The 18,801-nt window shown below is 30.8% G+C and overlaps 1 protein-coding gene across 1 annotated transcript; it reads right to left on the reverse strand.

The window, feature by feature from the left end:
* Positions 1–7,397: 7,397 nt before the first annotated feature.
* On the reverse strand, positions 7,398–16,423 carry LOC129988837 (toxin CSTX-9-like). Its single transcript, XM_056097113.1, has 4 exons — positions 16,316–16,423; positions 11,671–11,803; positions 9,703–9,790; positions 7,398–7,549 (listed from the first exon to the last, which is right to left on the reverse strand). Exons 2-4 carry the CDS (start codon positions 11,753–11,755, stop codon positions 7,489–7,491), a joined length of 234 nt encoding a protein of 77 aa, XP_055953088.1. The 5' UTR covers positions 11,756–11,803; positions 16,316–16,423; the 3' UTR covers positions 7,398–7,488.
* Positions 16,424–18,801: the final 2,378 nt, after the last annotated feature.

Raw genomic sequence — 18,801 nt, forward strand, 5'->3', positions numbered from 1 at the left:
CGATGTAAAAGTGAAATGACAAATAAATCGTATTCTTTGAAAATGAATAACTGGAGTTTAATTTAATGTCTTGTATATCTGTTAATGTAATAATTGAAAAATTAATGAATGCAGACTCAATGAAATGTGAAAAAAATTGAATTCCACTAAAAAGCCCCAGTCTTGCAAATATAAAGGGAATAATAAAAAATAAAATACATTGTTTGTAAATGAGACTTTACTATTTGCATGCGAGTGATAAAATTGTATAATTTCCTTCAAAATATTTAGATATCTAAGTATGTTTAAGGGAAGAAAAACCATGTTTATTTCCAATATTTAGAAGAAAAAAACACCTGGAAACTTCTAAACTCAAACAATTAATATAAAAAATGTCAAGCTTCTTCAACACATCCAATGATATCCAATGAACATACCGCAAATAGATTTCTAAAGAAAGAATAATAATGCAGGACAAGTGTCAACACAACAGCACATTAGAATTGAATTACCGGAAACACAACAGGACATTGCAGGAAACACAACAGCACATTAGAAGACACGGAATTTCTCACTATAATGGTATTTCAACATGTCATAGTAGTCCAATTTAAAAAATAACAGTTTTATGAAAAATTTGAACAATAATCGTGGATGAAGAAAATCCAATAAAGATTTTTAAAAATAAAAAGATAAAGAGAACTGTCAATTGTGAATACTGATGCTGCAGAAACAATCATGCATCACAAAAAAAAAAAAAATGGTCAAATAGACAAAAATGAAAATCGAAGATATTTTTTGCCACACGAAAGATCATGAAATAAGACAAACAAAAAGTTTAAAAACTTCTCTACTAATACACAATATACACAAATAAGATAAAAAAAACCTATGATTTAATGCTTGAAAAATAGAATTTTCTCTGCATATCATGACTTTATCATAAAGACAATTGTTATTGATGTTTTATGCGCATTTGTCTCTAAATTAAAAATCCAATTAATAGAAATTATTTAACATAAATAAAGTAGAGCACACATTCTAATATTGCGCATTAAAATAAGACTTAGAAAGCAAACATGATAAAGGGTGGATCACTGAGTGACATTATGAAAGAACAATATTTATCACTTATCATTAAATGACCTTGCTAAATAGAAATACCGACTAAAACGGTTTTACAACAAGCGGTATGAAAACGTTTCGCTGGTGAACGGCGACAATATTTCTAATATCTTCAAAAGGCCTAAAAAAACAGGCCTTAAAATTAACCATTTTATTATCACAGTAGAGTGTAATCTGGTAAATTTTAAAAACTTCAATGAGATTCAAATTGTTGCAAAACAATAAGAAATATTCTAAAAGATAAAATCAATGCAAAAAAGGTAAAATATAAACATTCTACCAAAATAAATAATGCATTTTATTTATTCTACAATACTCTCAGAACAGAGGAAAATCATTAAAAAAACGATGAAACTACTCAATTTAAATAAAAAGGACTTGAATCCTTTGAATTATTTTAATATTTTTTTTTTCAATTTCTATCTTTCAAAGGTATTTCCTATAACTTTTAATTGCTTTTTTATACTTCCCTAGTTTCAATGTTCTTGAAGCAATATTATATAGCAAAGCAACTTAAGATTAGCAAAGAAAACAGAGCAAAACTTCACACAGAATCATGGCGACAACAGCAGATAAAAATCCAAATCGTGTTCAGCAATTATACTATTCCAATCATGAAAAAAGCCTGGCTGACCAATGGTCAAATCTTAGAAAGTATTTACACCTAAAAGCTGGTTGAATATGCACATTTAATGATAAAGCAGCGGATGGAATTTAGTTATTTATTAGCTCATTCTGATTTTCAATTATCTTGCTCACATGATAATGTTTGGAGATACAGACACACATCCAAAAAACAAATCTGACATAACGTCTCAAATATTTCTGAAATTAAGATAAAAGCCACATATCACATTTCAAACCTCTGCAGTTTCGAGATATCATATTGGCAGACTGACAGATAAACAAAACTTCAAAAATGATAAGATTTCGTTAAGATTCATCGACTCTGACTTAGAAATAAATTGATTACAAATTTACAATTTCAATGAAAAAATGACATACTGAAGTTCATTTCATAATTTTGTTGCAGTTTCTAATCATCACCACCAAATATTCAAAAACATTTTGACCAGTAAATCATTAACAACAGAAAAATTGGATTCGAAATTTCTAACAAGTAATATAACAATGAATAAACAAGTTCTTCAAAAGATAATGTGTTTTTTCTTCGTGAAATAACAATATGCAATGCATCATTCAAAGCGAAAGAAATTTCTTACTTGAAAGCTAAAACAAATAAATAGTTCCGGAGAAGTTAAAAATAAAATTAACTTTCAAATTACCATACAATCATTTTTAAAACATCAATGCCTTACATCATCTCATTTCTTTATCATAAATCAAAACTCCAAAATTGAACGCATTTTTTTAAGTAAAAGCACATTTTTAAAAGTTTTTTTTCATGCTGGTAACATGAGTATTTGATGATCTGGCAGGTCGTAAATTACTGAAAATGAAACCCATATTTGCAAAAATATTAAAAATTGAAGAAAAATAAAAGCTTGAAAATATAAGGAATTTGATATAAAAGTGTAGTGTGAGAACTGGGGAGTATTCTGACTAGGAACTAAACTGACGACATAACAAAACAAATAAATGGAAATATGTGATCGAACTGTAAAATTTAATAACTAAATATAATCTAAAAATCTGTTTTAGGAATTAAATTTTGAAAACCGTGTGGCTTGGACAGAGGTGGTCAAATTAGCTGACTGGTATTTCTAGGTGTACGGAATGCGTCACACTCTTAATGTTAAATATCTTACTCAAATATTTATGACAATAAGCGAAAATCAAATAAGTTTCAAATAACCGTGGATTATGACAATAAGCCTGTTTATAAAGTTAAGACAAATAAGTTTATGACAATAAGTGTGGATTTATAAAAAGATTCTTCATAATTCAGTTGTCTTTGGCATATTTCAAAGAAACCAAGAGTGAAACAGTATACCAATGATTGTCCTGAATATAAACTGATAATTCCGTGGTCATCACAATTATCCATCGTACAAGCTATTTCAGAAAATTGTTCCCTATTATGAAGGACTGCCTAAATAAGGGATGTCATAGAAAACTTAGGAGCTCGAAATTCGTTATAAAGCGCTCTAGCATGCCGAAAGGCTGTCCACAAGTTCCAATCTGACCCTCTTTTTGTGGAATCAAATTGTGAACTCCATCCAGATTTTCCCATGAGAATCGCGCACACATTTTCAAGCATTCGCTGGCGATTTTCTGTTTTAAATTAATGACCTTTCCATTAAGTTCGTCGATATCTACTGCTCTGATACATCAAAGTTCAATGATATGACACCAAAAAATACTCCCAATATGTTCTTCAATAATCTCACTGCAATAGTCTTTAATAACCCTTGACAGTTTAGAAAGTTTAGTTTCAAACTCAGAAACATTAATATTAAATGCATTTAACCTTTAAATGTCAAGAAGAAACTTTAAACCAAAAGCTCTCACATAGATACTTTGTGAGAGCTTTGGCGGAATTTGAAATCAAAATGCGCCAATTATCTATCTGTTATATTTATTTTCCGTTATAGAAAAGATGGAATTCGTGATCATATAGTCCACGCGGGGTACAAATATATTGCAATAAGAATATTTTTGCATGCTTGCGGAATTAGAGGCATAAACTAACTAAGTTAAAAATTCTACACAACGAATATTTGCTTCTATAACTTGTAAGGCTTATAACGCAACTTTGATTGATTCCTTGCTTATTCTTACCTATTTTGAATCAATTGACCAAATTCGTGATATTTGATGAGTTTTAGTCAAAATTCATTTTCATACAGATACTCAATTGTGTCTACAAGCTCTTGTGGTTCTGCAGCTGACCCCACCCTCCTCCTTAATGATCGGGAAATCGTAAACTTCTGACAGCCTTAACAAATGAAATTCGCACCTCCCGGTTAACGAGCACTCCTGAGTAATAAGAAACAAAGACGCTGATCAGTTAACCAAACAAACCACTCATGGATGTACGGAAAACCAAAAGATGATCTTGAAATGAGTCATGCCGTAAAAATATCTCGAAATGTGCTTCATTGAAATTTGTAAAGGGAAATCGTAAATTTCTGACAGCCTTAACAAATGAAATTCGCACCTCCCGGTTAACGAGCACTCCTGAGTAATAAGAAACAAAGACGCTGATCAGTTAACCAAACAAACCACTCATGGATGTATGGAAAACCACAAGATGATCCTGAAATGAGTCATGCCGTAAAAATATCTCGAAATGTGCTTCATTGAAATTTGTAAAGGGAAATCGTAAACTTCTGACAGCCTTAACAAATGAAATTCGCACCTCCCGGTTAACGAGCACTCCTGAGTAATAAGAAACAAAGACGCTGATCAGTTAACCAAACAAACCACTCATGGATGTACGGGAAACCACAAGATGATCCTGAAATGAGTCATGCCGTAAAAATATCTCGAAATGTGCTTCATTGAAATTTGTAAAGATAGATAGACCTTCAGGAGATGGGACTTCACTATTCGCGTTTCATGCTAATGTGTTAACCAAGCCTCTTTCAACTCAATATTCAGCTAGTTCATCGCAGGATACAGGTCCACAGGTGTCATATCTCTGTAGGTTCTTTTTACGTTTCCATGTTCGCGGTGTGATCTAGGTCACATGTTATTGTACGTTTTTTTTATTGTTATTTTGTTTTTGTTATTGAAGTTTTTTCATTTTACCAATCTCAGTTTAAGTAGCGTATCGACCTAGTATTAAATTTCCGAAACAAAATATCGATGGCCCGATAATGAGAGTTATGAAGCTTTTACAAAAACGGAAACATGATATCATCAGTCAAAAATTATTTTAAATGCTTTCATCAGCCATTACGACATTGATGATGCACTTTTCACAATGTTTTCTGTGTCAACTTTTCTCTTTCTCTCTCTATCTCTCTTTTTTTTACTTTCTTGTATAAGGACAAAAAAAAAGTACAAAGTACAAAAAAAAAAAGAAGATAAGGTTTTATTAACATTAAAAACTCGACCTCTGTTTGACCGAAAAGCAGATTTTTGAAATTATGTCCATTTTTCTATGATCACAATTATTCAGGAATTTCTTGAGCTAGATGGAAAAAATTTTGCATGCAGTTTTAATACCAAATTTGTATTCTTCGATCATGATTTGAACAAATCCACCGAAGGAAAGTCTTTATGTCTGTATGTACAGAAATACTATAACTTCAACATCAACTTTATCATCTTATACAATCAATTATTTAATCTTAATCCTATGAAATCTTGAACTAGATCTATCAAACTGTCTATACAAAGAGCAGGATGTAAGTAGTTATATGCGATATCTCACAGATGCAACAAGTTAAATACATACAATACTATTTTGTTAATAAAATTGTCAATCTGTGACTAATTTTGACTCCAATCGATTGATAAAAAATGGCATACTCGGTTTTCTTCGCTCCTCAACGACGCACAATAGCTCATGTGCGTGAAAATCGAGCATTCTCCGATTTCATTATCTTGCCTGACGCCCAAATTTTTATGCGGGAAGTTGAAGGGGAAAATCGCTTTAATTAAAGACAAGAGAAGAAAGAAAGTTTTCGAGGGATCACTCCTGGTGATTTTTTATTTACATACTGTATTCTACTTTTTGCCGCGTCTCTCAACGTGAACCTCATCAGGATGGATTCCCTCGGAAGGATTGAATAACAACAATAGTCATTGCGAAGTAAAAAAGGGCTATAAAGATATAAGACACTCTTTTTTAAATTCACAAAAATGATATTTATAAATTTCTGACTAATAATAGTACAAAAGCTTATGAAGATAACGTATAACCTACTTTGTATTAAGTTTCATTACGAAACATTTTTTCCAATTTCATTTCCCAAATTTTTATTTATCCAAATGAGTAAGATAAAAACGGCGAATGCTATGTATCGATCCTCAGTTACGTTCGAATTAAATAAAAATTTTGAATTTTTATCAATATTTTTGGTAGGCAAATAAATTTTGTGCAGTAAGAGATATTTTGAATAAAATTATAGTTAATATACTTATGGAGATACAAATAATTCATAACTTTCTGGCGAAAATAATATTTTGTGCTAGTTTTTAACAATGTGCTAGTCAATAACAGAAAATTTTTAATTTTTTTTTTTAAATTTTATATGGTTTGTAACATTTTACAATCCATTATGCTCACTTAGCTGATGTGGGCACCAACATAGGTTTGAAATCTGTTCACAGTTGGTTTACAGATCAACTGACAATAAACAGGATATATACTTTTTTCCATCTCCATATTTTAAATACAAGATACTCCATCCTTTTCGGTTACTCCATCATAAAAGCGTATTAGAATTATCTTAAATCTATTCACAGCTGGTTTGAAACATTTCAATATCCATTATGCTCACTTAGCTGATATGGGTACCAACATAGATTTGAAATCCATTCACATGTTTCAGGCAGAAAAAGAAAATCGGAACATATCGTAAAACAGTCGAGTAGTTCGATGTTCGTTGACATGTGTGTTGTACAACACATATCAACGTACTCTTGCACTCATTGTGTCATATGAAATTGCTCTATTATGCTAAACCTTATTTTATAAACAAATCTTGTAAAAACTGGCATGTAGGATATATTTTTTCACTAAAGTAGATACAGGAATGTTTTTTGGAATATTTCATAAAAGGTTTTAAACTAAAAAGCGAAAAAATTAAAAAAAAATATATCATTTATTAAGGATGTAAAATAAGAGCTTTTCTTTCATTGATAAATCCATGTAATAAATTGAATTCGCTGAAGGATAGAATTATAAGTATATGGATGAAATCAAAAATTAGTTATAGAAATTTTTTTTTGAAATGAAATTGTCTTTTTCATATAAGAATTTCGTATGGAAAATAAATAAATAAATCTTTACTAAGTTTTTTTTTTTTTTTTTTTTGCAAAATTATGCTTCTGCTTTTATTTTTTCCGTAATTTTAATTGTTTTTATTCCTTTAAATCCTCAAATCCTCATTTCAAAAAGACTATAAAACAATATCGATTTTACTATATTTGAGAGCAAATTGTGAGAGTATTTCGTTATGAAATGCCATCCTTTTATATTTATTTCATTTTCAATAAAATCACTGAAAAGATAGAAACGTGGAATTTTGAGCTATGACTCGTTCTATAAACTGTCTTTATTGAACAGATATTTGACAAAAGGATTGAGGTAGGTTGCCTCAGACTATGTTTTTGCCGATGTTCAAAGCCAAATCGACGACTCTGTAGCGGTAAGGTTTGTGGCAAGTGCAGCGTTCTCTCCTTTCTCCCTTTTCGTCCTTTACGTTGAGGCAGAGACACTCGTACTTGTAGTGCTTCCCTCTGCAGCAGTTATGCTTGTCGTGGGTGCGTGCACTCGTGGTGCTTCTCGATGCACTTCCTGTCCTCCTTCCTGAAAAGGAACAATTCTCTCTCGTAAGTGCGTTTTACTACCTCTAAGAAAAAGGGGTAAACTATCGGCACTTTCATTATGTGCATGAAGTTGAGGCTATCCATCAATTTTGAGTAATTTTCTGTTGCATACGAAAACTAGATTGGAAATTTACAAGCTCTTTCTTGAATATAATTCTTTGATAAAAAAAAAACGATTTAAAAATAGTTTAATTGGAAATTGCAAAATTCTAAGTGTTTATTAACAATCATTCCTTACAAATGTTTACTAAAAAATGATTAAAAAGTGACTTGCTCGAATATTCTTTATTAAAAAATACTGTGATCTTTTTCCCTGTTCATCCACCTTTTCGCTCATCATAGCGTTACAAAGATACAAAAAGTGTTAAAATGCAACTATTTTTTAATTAGCTGAATAAAATTTATATGAATGATTTCCTGTTACATTTTCTGCATTTATGTTTGTTAGGAGGATACCCTGAAGCGAGAATACTCTTTGCCTGCTTTATTCTATTTATAATTCAAAAGATAGTTAAATTAGTATTTCTTGAATAAATATACTGTTCATGAATTGAAAAACTACAATTTTGAGATATTTTACGAAAAAAAATTGTATGAACTATGTTTGAAAGAATAGATTAATTTGGAATTACTGAGATATTAATATGAGAACTGTTTTCAAGCACACCAGATATTTAAAGCAGTAATATAAAATAATGAATAAATTTATTACAGTTGTAGAAAATTTAAGTAGAGATGCAGTAAAAGCTGAATACACTTATAAAAATTGTACAAAAATTATAATTGGGCTTTAAATTATTCATTAGTTCAGGATCATTTCGTTTATATTCCTTCATCAAATAAGGATTATTTAGTCCCTTTCATTCATTGTTGTATGATGAGACACGAAGACTTTGATACCATCGCATGCACAGAGCGCATGCGTTGTGAATCATTGGTTCAATCGATTCCGAAACCGACACCCTTGTAGGCTTCCATTTTAAGCATACAAATGGATGTACGGTTTTGTAGTATGCTGTTACAGGCAGAACATACCAAGAACATAGAAGCCAAAACATACCAAGAATAGTTAAAAATTAAACACGATTCAGGGTATCAGTTTGCATTAAAAAAATGTAACTGCGTAAAACTCACCAATTCAATGCAATGAACCACAGCTGATCAATTACAATATTAACGTATAGACAACCAAGGCTAAGCAGGATATTAAAATACGGCAGGATGCAATGATTTAGCAAAACCAAATATTTGGGTTAAGTCTTGAATGGTCATTTCTTAAAAGGATTCGAGTGATACTTTTATCTATGGCTTATAAAAAAGAGCTAGAGTACGATAAAAGGTTCGAAATGCGTAGTTTATTTTCAAGTGTCATTTGTTTTGATAATTTTATGACATCATTTCCGAATGGAAGACCCCAGATCAGAGAAAGGGATTATTTCTTTCGGACCTCAATACATATTTACACATTTTCAATTAACCAATGCAAAAGTATAGACTTCAGTTACTTTAAAAAGAACGGAAAGACAGTCAGAGAGACACTGCATGATTAAAATAAGTTCTTAATTTAAAGCTATGTCAATAATTTTTTTTAATCAGCCGAGGGCTGCCTTCAGAAAGAATTTGGATGCTTTGTCCAGGAATTGATCTGTTATGCGGAGATAACATTTCTCCTGACAAGAGAACGTTTCTTCATTTCTAGGGTGAGAGTGGTTCCCCGCTATGTAAAAGGACCAACATTTGTATTTGAACGTCTCACTTCGGCAGCAACCATGACGATTCAAGGTGCAGTCATGGTGAAGCGGTATGCAGTCATCTGAAAAACCATCGCCTTTGAAATAAAACTCTTCTTTCGGATAAAGTTTGAAAAAAATTGACAGACATGCACAATTTTGAAAACGTACTTCTCGAAAAAGAAAGAAAGCAATATTCAATCCTTAGAAATATACAAAAGATAATCCATCATTTGTTTTTTGTAGTATCATTAGTAGTAACGAGTAGTTATGCAAAACAGCGTACGAAAGCACATGTCATCACAACCGCTATAATCAGAGCCATCGTTTCTGATCAATCTCTGAAAGCTACACCACATTAATCACTATATGCTTCTTTTTTTCAGTAAGGCAGATCTCTTACCTGTATTCATCTTTAAACAAAGACATCCTACTTTCGGCAGCATCCAATTCTTCTAACGATTCACTTAAAGGAAACGTTTCCCCATCAGCTATAAAAAATAATAAGATACCGTTATATACGATGATGAGCTATCACCATTTTTTTGTAATATTTACTGTAAAAATGATTCAAAATTTTTCAGCATAGTTGCAAACAGAAAGCTAACTGCGAGACCTAAACTATAACATATGGCATCACATTCTTGAGATACTAATATTTTAAATAAAAATAGTTGCACTCCAATCAACTAAATCAATCAACTAAACGGACTAATTTATGAAATTTTAACATCACTCTTCGATTTAAAAAAAAATTCAATTTTAGAAAACTTCATCGACAGTCTCAAAGAACAAACGTCAGGGTTTCTAGAGAGTCAATGGCCTATGATTATAAAAATGATGATTGTTCTAAAATGTTGACATAAAAACGTCAAAAATCGGTCCGATTTAATCGCCGAAGATAGAAACTATTTATTTATTTAAAAATTGGAGTGTCAAAATTATTTCGCAGAATATGATCCCTTATTATGATCCCCTCCCAAAACACTTTCTAAAATTTTAACTTCATAATTTTTTTCAAAAGTACATTTATTGACTGAAATAAAATAAAATAATTTTGTTTTCAGTCTTTAAACGTTTTGAAAGTCAATAGAAACCTTTAAAAACTGAACTTTACGAGAGAACTGAATTCTCAGAGAAACTTTTGTTGAATCATTCTTTGAGATATTATATAAATTATGAAAACTATTCTGTAATGCACATAAAACTTCACTGACGAACGACCCTGCTTTTAATTCGCATATTTAATAAAAGACATGGTTGGTGTCATTAAGAAATATTTTTATTTTAACTGCAGTTTAATATTTCCCTTTAATTTAAAGTGAAATTTTATGGGCGCTGGCAGAAGATAAGTTAGAGAGAGAGAGATACGTTGTAGAATGAAAAGGACTGCTGAAGGCCTACATATTAGTATGAGTGAGTTACAAAACTATCGAAATTTGAAGTTTAAAAATATTTTGCTGAAAAATATATATAAAATTATTTGGCGATTCCCAGCTGATCCTCAAAGGCGGCTAGTCTACTATAAATTAGTGAGCGTGCAAATTGAAAAAGTGTACATGCAACGAAATAAAAATAAAACTAAAATTCCTGCCTTGGTGCTAATGTCTAAAGGAAGCAATTTTTTAAATATAAAATTTAACATTGGACAAATAAGCGATTGAGTGTTTTGTTGGATGTGTTTGAATTTTATCATAATATTCATTACAGATTGTGTGCAAGTTTATATGTTAAAAAAAATGTAGAGTATTGATATTGACACAATCCTTTTAAATTTTAAGGTAATGCAAAAATCATTTGAGGGAGATATTTTTTGGAAGCCATAGCGATTATTCACATAAAGCAGTGCCTAAACCTATTTTGATACTCGATTAACTTAAACGCCCACTTCTATAATTCTGATTTCTTTTACATCTTTTTTCCTCTGAATGATTTGAGTTTTTGGTGGCGTGGAGAGTCGATAAAACTGCCGAGTCCTCTTCGGTGATATTGTATTTACACGATATTTGACAGTTTACAGACTATATTTTACAGTTCCTTTATTATCAAATCGGAACTTGTATGAAACTGTAAAATGTTGTAAAAATGTTCAATAGTCTGAAACGTTCTTATGAAGGTTTGTTTACATTTGATTGTTGCCATTCGACAATGAGTAATAAGAGAGATTTTCGTGACACGTCCATTAAGAGTTTTATGTAAATAAATTGCTCCATGTTTATTAAAACTTATTATTCATGTTGAGCATTTGTATATGAAGAGCAGATTCTTTTAAAAAGTGCACACATTTAGTATATTAAAATCAATAAATTATATGCTATTTTGTAACTTATGACATTTATTGCGATTACTGTAAATACATATTAAAACATACCTGTTTCAGCTATAGCACAGGCGAATAAGAGCAGAGAGATCACCGCACAAGGAACTGCGAATCTCATTTTTATTATATTTTCCATAAGAGAATTGTTAAATGCGATTAAGAAACAAAGTATGCTTCGAACGATCTGTAAATATAAAATGATGGTTTTAATTCTAGTTTAAAGAGAAAAATATTATTACAATTTAATCAAGCTTGTTTTTCTTAATCATTTCCAGTTTACTTACATTTTTGAAATCAAAAATCAAAAAATTAATAGCATCAAGGTTTTATTCAAAATTTAAATTTATATTGATGGTTGGCCTTGTTGGTCATTGGATTTATTTCATACAACCTCCACCAATGGCATAACTGCGCAACAAACGCTGTGGCCGTAAATTGTATTTAAATATAAAACTTAAGCTTCTGTAAAATGTAAAACTTTGAAAGAACACAGATGAAATAATAGATAACTGTACGTTATGAAAAAATAAAGCATAAGCAAAAAAAAAGTTAAAACGCGCTGAGTGCAGGAGTTAAACCGAGCAGCTTTCGAAAAATTAAACATATTTGAATGATGCTTCTCACCCACAAAATCTTTCAGAGTTAGAGGTGATAAATATGGTGAGTATGCAGAGACTGAAGAAAAGGGCATTCAAAGAATATATTTCTCAGCACAAATAGATAGACAGTGTTCGTGCGTGAGGAACATCAGCACCAGGAGCCCTCAGCAAGCTTATACAGGCCTTGACGAGGCGAATGGAATTATATTTTTCTGATATATCAAAATTTCCATACACATAACTGTTCGAATATCTAATCTTAATAGCTTTTTGTGACAAAACTATTAGCATATCAAGTGTTTTTTGCACAACTCTAGCAATATTTCATTAAAATCTTTCAAAACGAATTTGAACATTTATACAATTTATGATGTAATATTATGATTCTTTTTTTACTCTCCCATGGACTGGCGTACTTCCAGGACTCAACCACAGTTCCCGCCAGTGTGTTTGTTGCGGCGGTCCGAACATTCAATATTTATTATCCGTGTGCATTCGGGCAGGTCAGAGAGCAATGAAAAGACAATATAAATGATTATAATGTGCCCCCGTTTCTTTCAATCAGTTTTGTCAAATAAGAATTTTGACTTTCAAAATACAGGAAAATTAAATTTTGGAACTGGATAAGCAAATTAGACTTATAAACATAAGTGTCATTATATTTCCTCACACTCTTACAAATATGGAGCTTCAGAGGTTATTAGGTTTCAAAAATGTTTCTTGGAAGGTTAAAAAAACAGGATGAAGTTCTCAAGAAAGATCTTGATTGTCTGAAATTCTTAGTGAATGTCTCTATTATTCCAAGAAAAGAACTTATCCATTAAAAGAATGTGGCGCTGAACATGTAATAAGAATAACAAATGAAGTTCCTTGAATTTCGCAACCCATCTCACGATCACCCTCATCCTCATACGGATAAAATTAGAGACTTGGATTGTTTGATAGGTCTCTGAATAAGGGAATAAAGTTCTTGTGGACTGCATTTTGAAATCTTTAATATCAATTAGTTTTTAGATTTGTTCTAATGTAAGAGTTTCAGTGCACTGTTTAGGGATTGTTTAACATCAGAAGAAGCCTTTTCAGAGCATTGAGAAGAGGTCTCATATTTTATTCAATTTGTGTATAAGCAATTTAAGAAAATTGATTTTTGACACGCGGACATAAACGAAAACTTAAGTTGTTTTTGTTAGGAATTTTCGTCTAGATTCAGGATATCGCATGTTTTTATTTTAGCTGTAGTTGATTATTTTTCAGGTTTCTAGTGCGACAGGAGAAAAAATAGGATTTATAATTTTAATGCAGGTCAAGTATTTTTGCTATGAAACACATAATTGGCTATCTTGAACTTTTATTGCTTAACAAGCAAAAGTGGGGGTTCTGCGACAATTTGCTTTTGATTCCTCTAAGTGCTGGACACTGAAAGCAACTTAAGAAATATGGGACGAAAGATCCCTCTTGTAATTTTATATGATCTGCACAAAATCAAGCTGTGTTAAGGATCAAAACTTTATTCAAAACCCACTAGAGAGATCTTTTTTTAAACCAATACGATATGGTGAAAAAAAAAATCAGGCTAGAAGGCACCAACCACTGCAAAGACTAAGAAAGTATGGTAGCCATTGGTTCTGAAATTTCGAAACTTCAGGCACTCGTACCATAGTGTGAATCGGAACCTGTATGCGGGGAGTCACTTACGGAGACACCGATCAATGAGGACGGTGTTCTCTTAAGGACAAGACCCAAAGAGTTGGCTTTTTCATTTGTACTTTAAGACACGAACGATGTAGGCGGACAGCTGCCAATGAAAACGATATGCTGGGGACGACCGCCTGGATTACACTGCGCTGCTCACACGTAGACTTTCGGATATCCAAAAAAAAAAAAAAAAAAAAAAAACAGAATGCAAACAGAGAAACAACGGTTTCTCTGGGAAAACTCTTTTGCTTGTCACCGAGGGAAGGAAGGAGAAAGCAATAATCCCCAGCTAGAAATTAAGATAAAAATAAAAGGAGAAAATATCGTTTCGAACCAGCGGCGTATCTTCGAGGCCTAGAATCCCTGGCGCTCGTCTTACGGGAAGCATTTATGATGAAATATTATTGTATTTATGCTTCATTTCAAATAAATAAAGAATAAAGTATCCCCAGCCTATTAACACAAAAAGATGAAAAACACTATTATGATATCCTCACATTGTTGATAGGTATTAAAAATTTTGAAAAGCATCCTAGATATATTATATTTTATCTTGTAATTATTAAGTGAGTTGCCATTAACGTCTCTTATGGCGATAGCGGGGAGAGGAAAGAATCGTATTATACCCGGACGCCGCTTACCCTGGCGACGCCACAAAATCCCGTCATGTGTTAAGTTTTCAGAAAATAGCTTGCATTTTCATGTGAATAACAAATCCATAAAAGTGATGTATGATCATATATCCTTAAGAAACTCGGATAGAAACTAGTGAATAAAAAGAATAATGTCAACAACATAACTTTTTTTTTACCTTGGAACTTGTGTCATAGAATATTCTCAATACATTTTGTGTATCAGAAATATTGAGCAAAAAAATAGTCTGAACATTTTACATAACTCCTGAAAACAGGAGGGCTTAAAATACATTGAGAGGTAGTAAATAAATATTAAAAATGAGAGTATTCAAGAATTAGTCTTCAAAAATACTTTATTTTTTTAATGATACAAAAGAACTTTTCCATTAATATGTAACTACATTAAAAACGGATGCACATTCAAAATATACTAAGCTAAAATTGCTCAAATTAAATTTAATAAATAAAAATTGGACATTAGGTGATTTTCCACTGAAATTTTTTAACTAAATCAATCTATGTATTCTGCAGAGTTATAACTTTCATTGCCCTACCTTGCCTTTAAAATGGAGGCTCGTGTTTTTCTCTTTAGTAAGATAAATTCTTACAGAATGAGTGGTGATAATAGATCCAATATGCATTTACTATCAGAATTAAAAGGATTCTGGTGAACGAACTGTGAGCCCGTTTGTTTGAAAGTCGGCTTTCAAATATTTGTTTCATACAAATTCATCTTGTTGGCTTGTTTGTAGAAGATGGAATTTGATTTCACTGAGTCAATATTCGAGCCCTTTTATGTTTACCTAATAACCTCTGTAATATTTTTCTTCATATTTCAAATACAATATTCCAATCTTCTAGCGAATATCCTTCCGTTTCATTTATTTCACTTTAGATATTTGTATTTTCAGCAGTCGCAACTTAATTGATCTGTAACTTATAGCCATAAATATGTTCTCACCCTGCGTTTTATTGAATAGCACAGAAATTGACAACATTCACTACGTAACTGTATTCATACACAAAAAACTTGTCAACTGTAAAATGAGTTGATATTCTTGGAATTTGAATCTGTCTCAGCGGATATTAATTTAATATTTCTCTTGGTATACAACATTCCAAATATATACTAATATGAATATGATTGAATGCAGGCTCCTCCATACCCTTTTGATGAGAAATACAAAACTTTCTTTGATTTTTTTTTGCTTTCTTCTACATAAACACACATCTACATTATTATTGCAGCTAAAGATTTCTAAGTTGCAAATACACGTTTTAAGTTTTTTTAGTAAACTCGCTATTGAAAGACAGTGTTCCACAAATTAATATTTTTACGTTTTTATTTTGATTATAAGTCTCCTGGTTTTATAATATAAGCTTCTTTGGAAACTTTAACAAAAACTAAAAACACTTGAGCTATGAAAGTCGCATTCAGAAAGAAATTTTGAATTGATTCTGAACTCTTCCCACACTGTATCATAACCAAGATTTACATTTTAATTTAAAATTATGTTTCGTTTTTTGGTCTACTAAAACATAATTTGTAAGTATGATACAGCTGCTTCACTTAATTTAGTACTAAAGTAAACAATTACCTTTAAATTTTCAGAAAAAGGACAAAAATAGCCAATGAAATGGATTCAACCAAAATTTAAAAAATGAGAAGTATTAAAAGTTCGAAATAAAAATACATTTTAATGTATAAAAAACATATTAGATTTTCCAAGATGAAAGTGAACATAAATTCTAAATTTCTGCACTTACAAGTACGAAGTTTTCAGTAGTCTATGAATAAGAGATCGTGGATTAGATTCAACGTTAAGAATTTGAATAAGAAGACTCGTCACTGGCAGACGATTTTGAGTCTTCTTTTTCCAGTGCGCGCCTTTTATTCAGAAGATTATTATGATTGACAGGAATTCACAATAGTCTTGTGAATTCCTGACATATTTTTCTATGAATAAATAAACATTTGCAAAAGGTCAGAAATTGTGTTGAATTATTTTTGAGAAGTTTGTCATGTTTTGTAAATACTATATCTGGCTCAAACATTTTTTCCCCTTCTTTGAACACCTGTTCTCTTATCATCTGCCAAAGAATAATGGCAGAAGAGAGAAAAGATAAGCAAGAGAGAAAAAATATGGGGAAAATAAAAATAATTATAAATAAATAAATAAAACAGAATGATTGTTGTTTCGCATCCGTGATAGAGAGAGGATGAAACATGGAAAAGTTATTTATTTATTTTGGGACAGATAAAATACATTTCAGCGATCATGCAGTTGCAGGATTATCAAATATGTGATCGTTGACTGTCATAACAATATATCGCAAAAATAAGTCGCAACGAACAATATATGAAAACTGAAAAAATAAAAAAAATTTAAAATATTTTCATAAATGCTCCCTAATATGTATGATTTTAAAAACTTGAATTCATTGGCTTGAATTTTTCACTTCTTAGTTTTAAGAAGTGAAATTACAGAAATCAGCAGCGTAAAATCTTAAAATGAATTCAATATCTTTGAACTTTCTCAGTGAAAATCTAACTTCCGAGCCAGTTTATTATTCTCAGTGTTAAGATGCACAGTTTGAAAAAGTTTTTTCCCTTATTGAAATAGCTAAATAACTTTTTCCAACATAGAAAGATCGCAGTTTAATCATTCTTAACAGCAATTCTGATTTCCAGCAGATCCTGTTTTGCTGCCAATGATTCCAATGATTCACACAGACGTGCCAATTGAATTCAAACGCTTTTAATTTCCTATTAGATTGACATTCGCAATGACATTCAATAAGTCGCCAGGCAAAACGAAGTCTGTTTGCAGCTTAGATTTGGGCACAACATGTTTTTCACACGGACAATTATACGTGGCATGTTCTCGTGTGGGCAAACCATCGATCTTATTTGCTTTGGCTAAAGACGGACTGACAAAAAATATCGTACACTCAATTGCTCTTCGAAATGAATATCGATTTTCTTTATTTCATTTTTACATTTTAGGATAAAATATTTATTACTTTTTTCACTTTACGTTTTACTTTTAAGAGATCAAACAATGTATATGTTCGTTACGTTAATGAAATACATAGTATTGAGAAAAAAAAAATGGTTTGTCTTTTTTTTTTATCGGCGACATCGTCTACAGCGCTGCAGTCCTCTTTCCCATCCCCACACACTTACAATATATTCGTTATTTTTTAATTTACAACCAAATATTCTAAAGAAATAAATCACATGGCAATTATATATATATATATATAGATATATATATATATATATATATATATATATATATATCCTTATTCCAAGACAAGCTTATTCCAAGAGAGAAATTTTCAAAATTCAAACTAAAACTTTTTTCTTTTTAATTGGAATTTTGAACTATTTAAGAAGAAAATTTATATGAGGGAATCCTTTAATTGGATATATCATTCAAACAAAAAAATCAAATCATTTAAAAAAAATAAAGATGAAAAAAATGATTGATTCTTTAAATATTGTAATTTATTTGTATATTATTAAATATGCCGCAGATTTCCCTCAATAATGGAATTACTTTTGGCGATAAAAAATTGTTAAGCTTTTTATGTACAAACAAATATCAGGAAAAAAATTATAGCTAACACAATTTTTTGAAAATTTGAGAAAATAGAATGAAAATGGCCTCACATTTTTCAAAAATAAAGTGTTTAATGAACAGGTTTATGCTAGGATCACGTTAATCAATTATCTTCAAATTTATCCTCTTAATACATGAATTATGACAATATTTGAGTATTAAAATTAATTAAAATACAGCTTTATTAAGAAAATGTTGCTGAGGACAAAGGCCATAAAATAATCCATCTTTCCAAAATTGTTATGTATTACTAACTCCAAAATAGAGTGAAACACAATTGGTTAATCCTTGCACAAATTAGTTTTTTAATCTGCTTTTCTTCACACAATTATTGATACTCTGGCAATCTATAATATCACTCTCCAGACCGTTTTTAGTTTGTTTTTATTATCATGTTCACATAAAAATGTGCAAGTGCACTGATGCAACTCATTTAAATACAGAATGACAATTAATACTTTGATAATAATAATCAAATTATAATCAAATGTATACATGTGTAAATGAAAACCTCCATCTGAAATTATCCAAATAAGCTGTATACGGAATTTTTTCTGTATCATTGAGAATTTTTCTGTATCATAAGAACTATCTGTAGAAAATTCTCCCTCAATCAATCATTTTCTT

Source organism: Argiope bruennichi, chromosome 10 (genome assembly GCF_947563725.1).
Source record: "Argiope bruennichi chromosome 10, qqArgBrue1.1, whole genome shotgun sequence".
In the NCBI taxonomy this organism is placed as follows: Eukaryota; Metazoa; Arthropoda; class Arachnida; order Araneae; family Araneidae; genus Argiope; species Argiope bruennichi.

Excerpts from the sequence above, each read along its gene's own strand:
- LOC129988837 (XM_056097113.1), bottom strand. The coding sequence starts at position 11,755 with ATGGAAAATATAATAAAAATGAGATTCGCAGTTCCTTGTGCGGTGATC. Across the intron at positions 9,791-11,670 it reads CTGTGCTATAGCTGAAACAG|CTGATGGGGAAACGTTTCCT; the intron begins GTATGTTTTAAT and ends TATTTTTTATAG. Across the intron at positions 7,550-9,702 it reads TTGTTTAAAGATGAATACAG|GAAGGAGGACAGGAAGTGCA; the intron begins GTAAGAGATCTG and ends GTTCCTTTTCAG.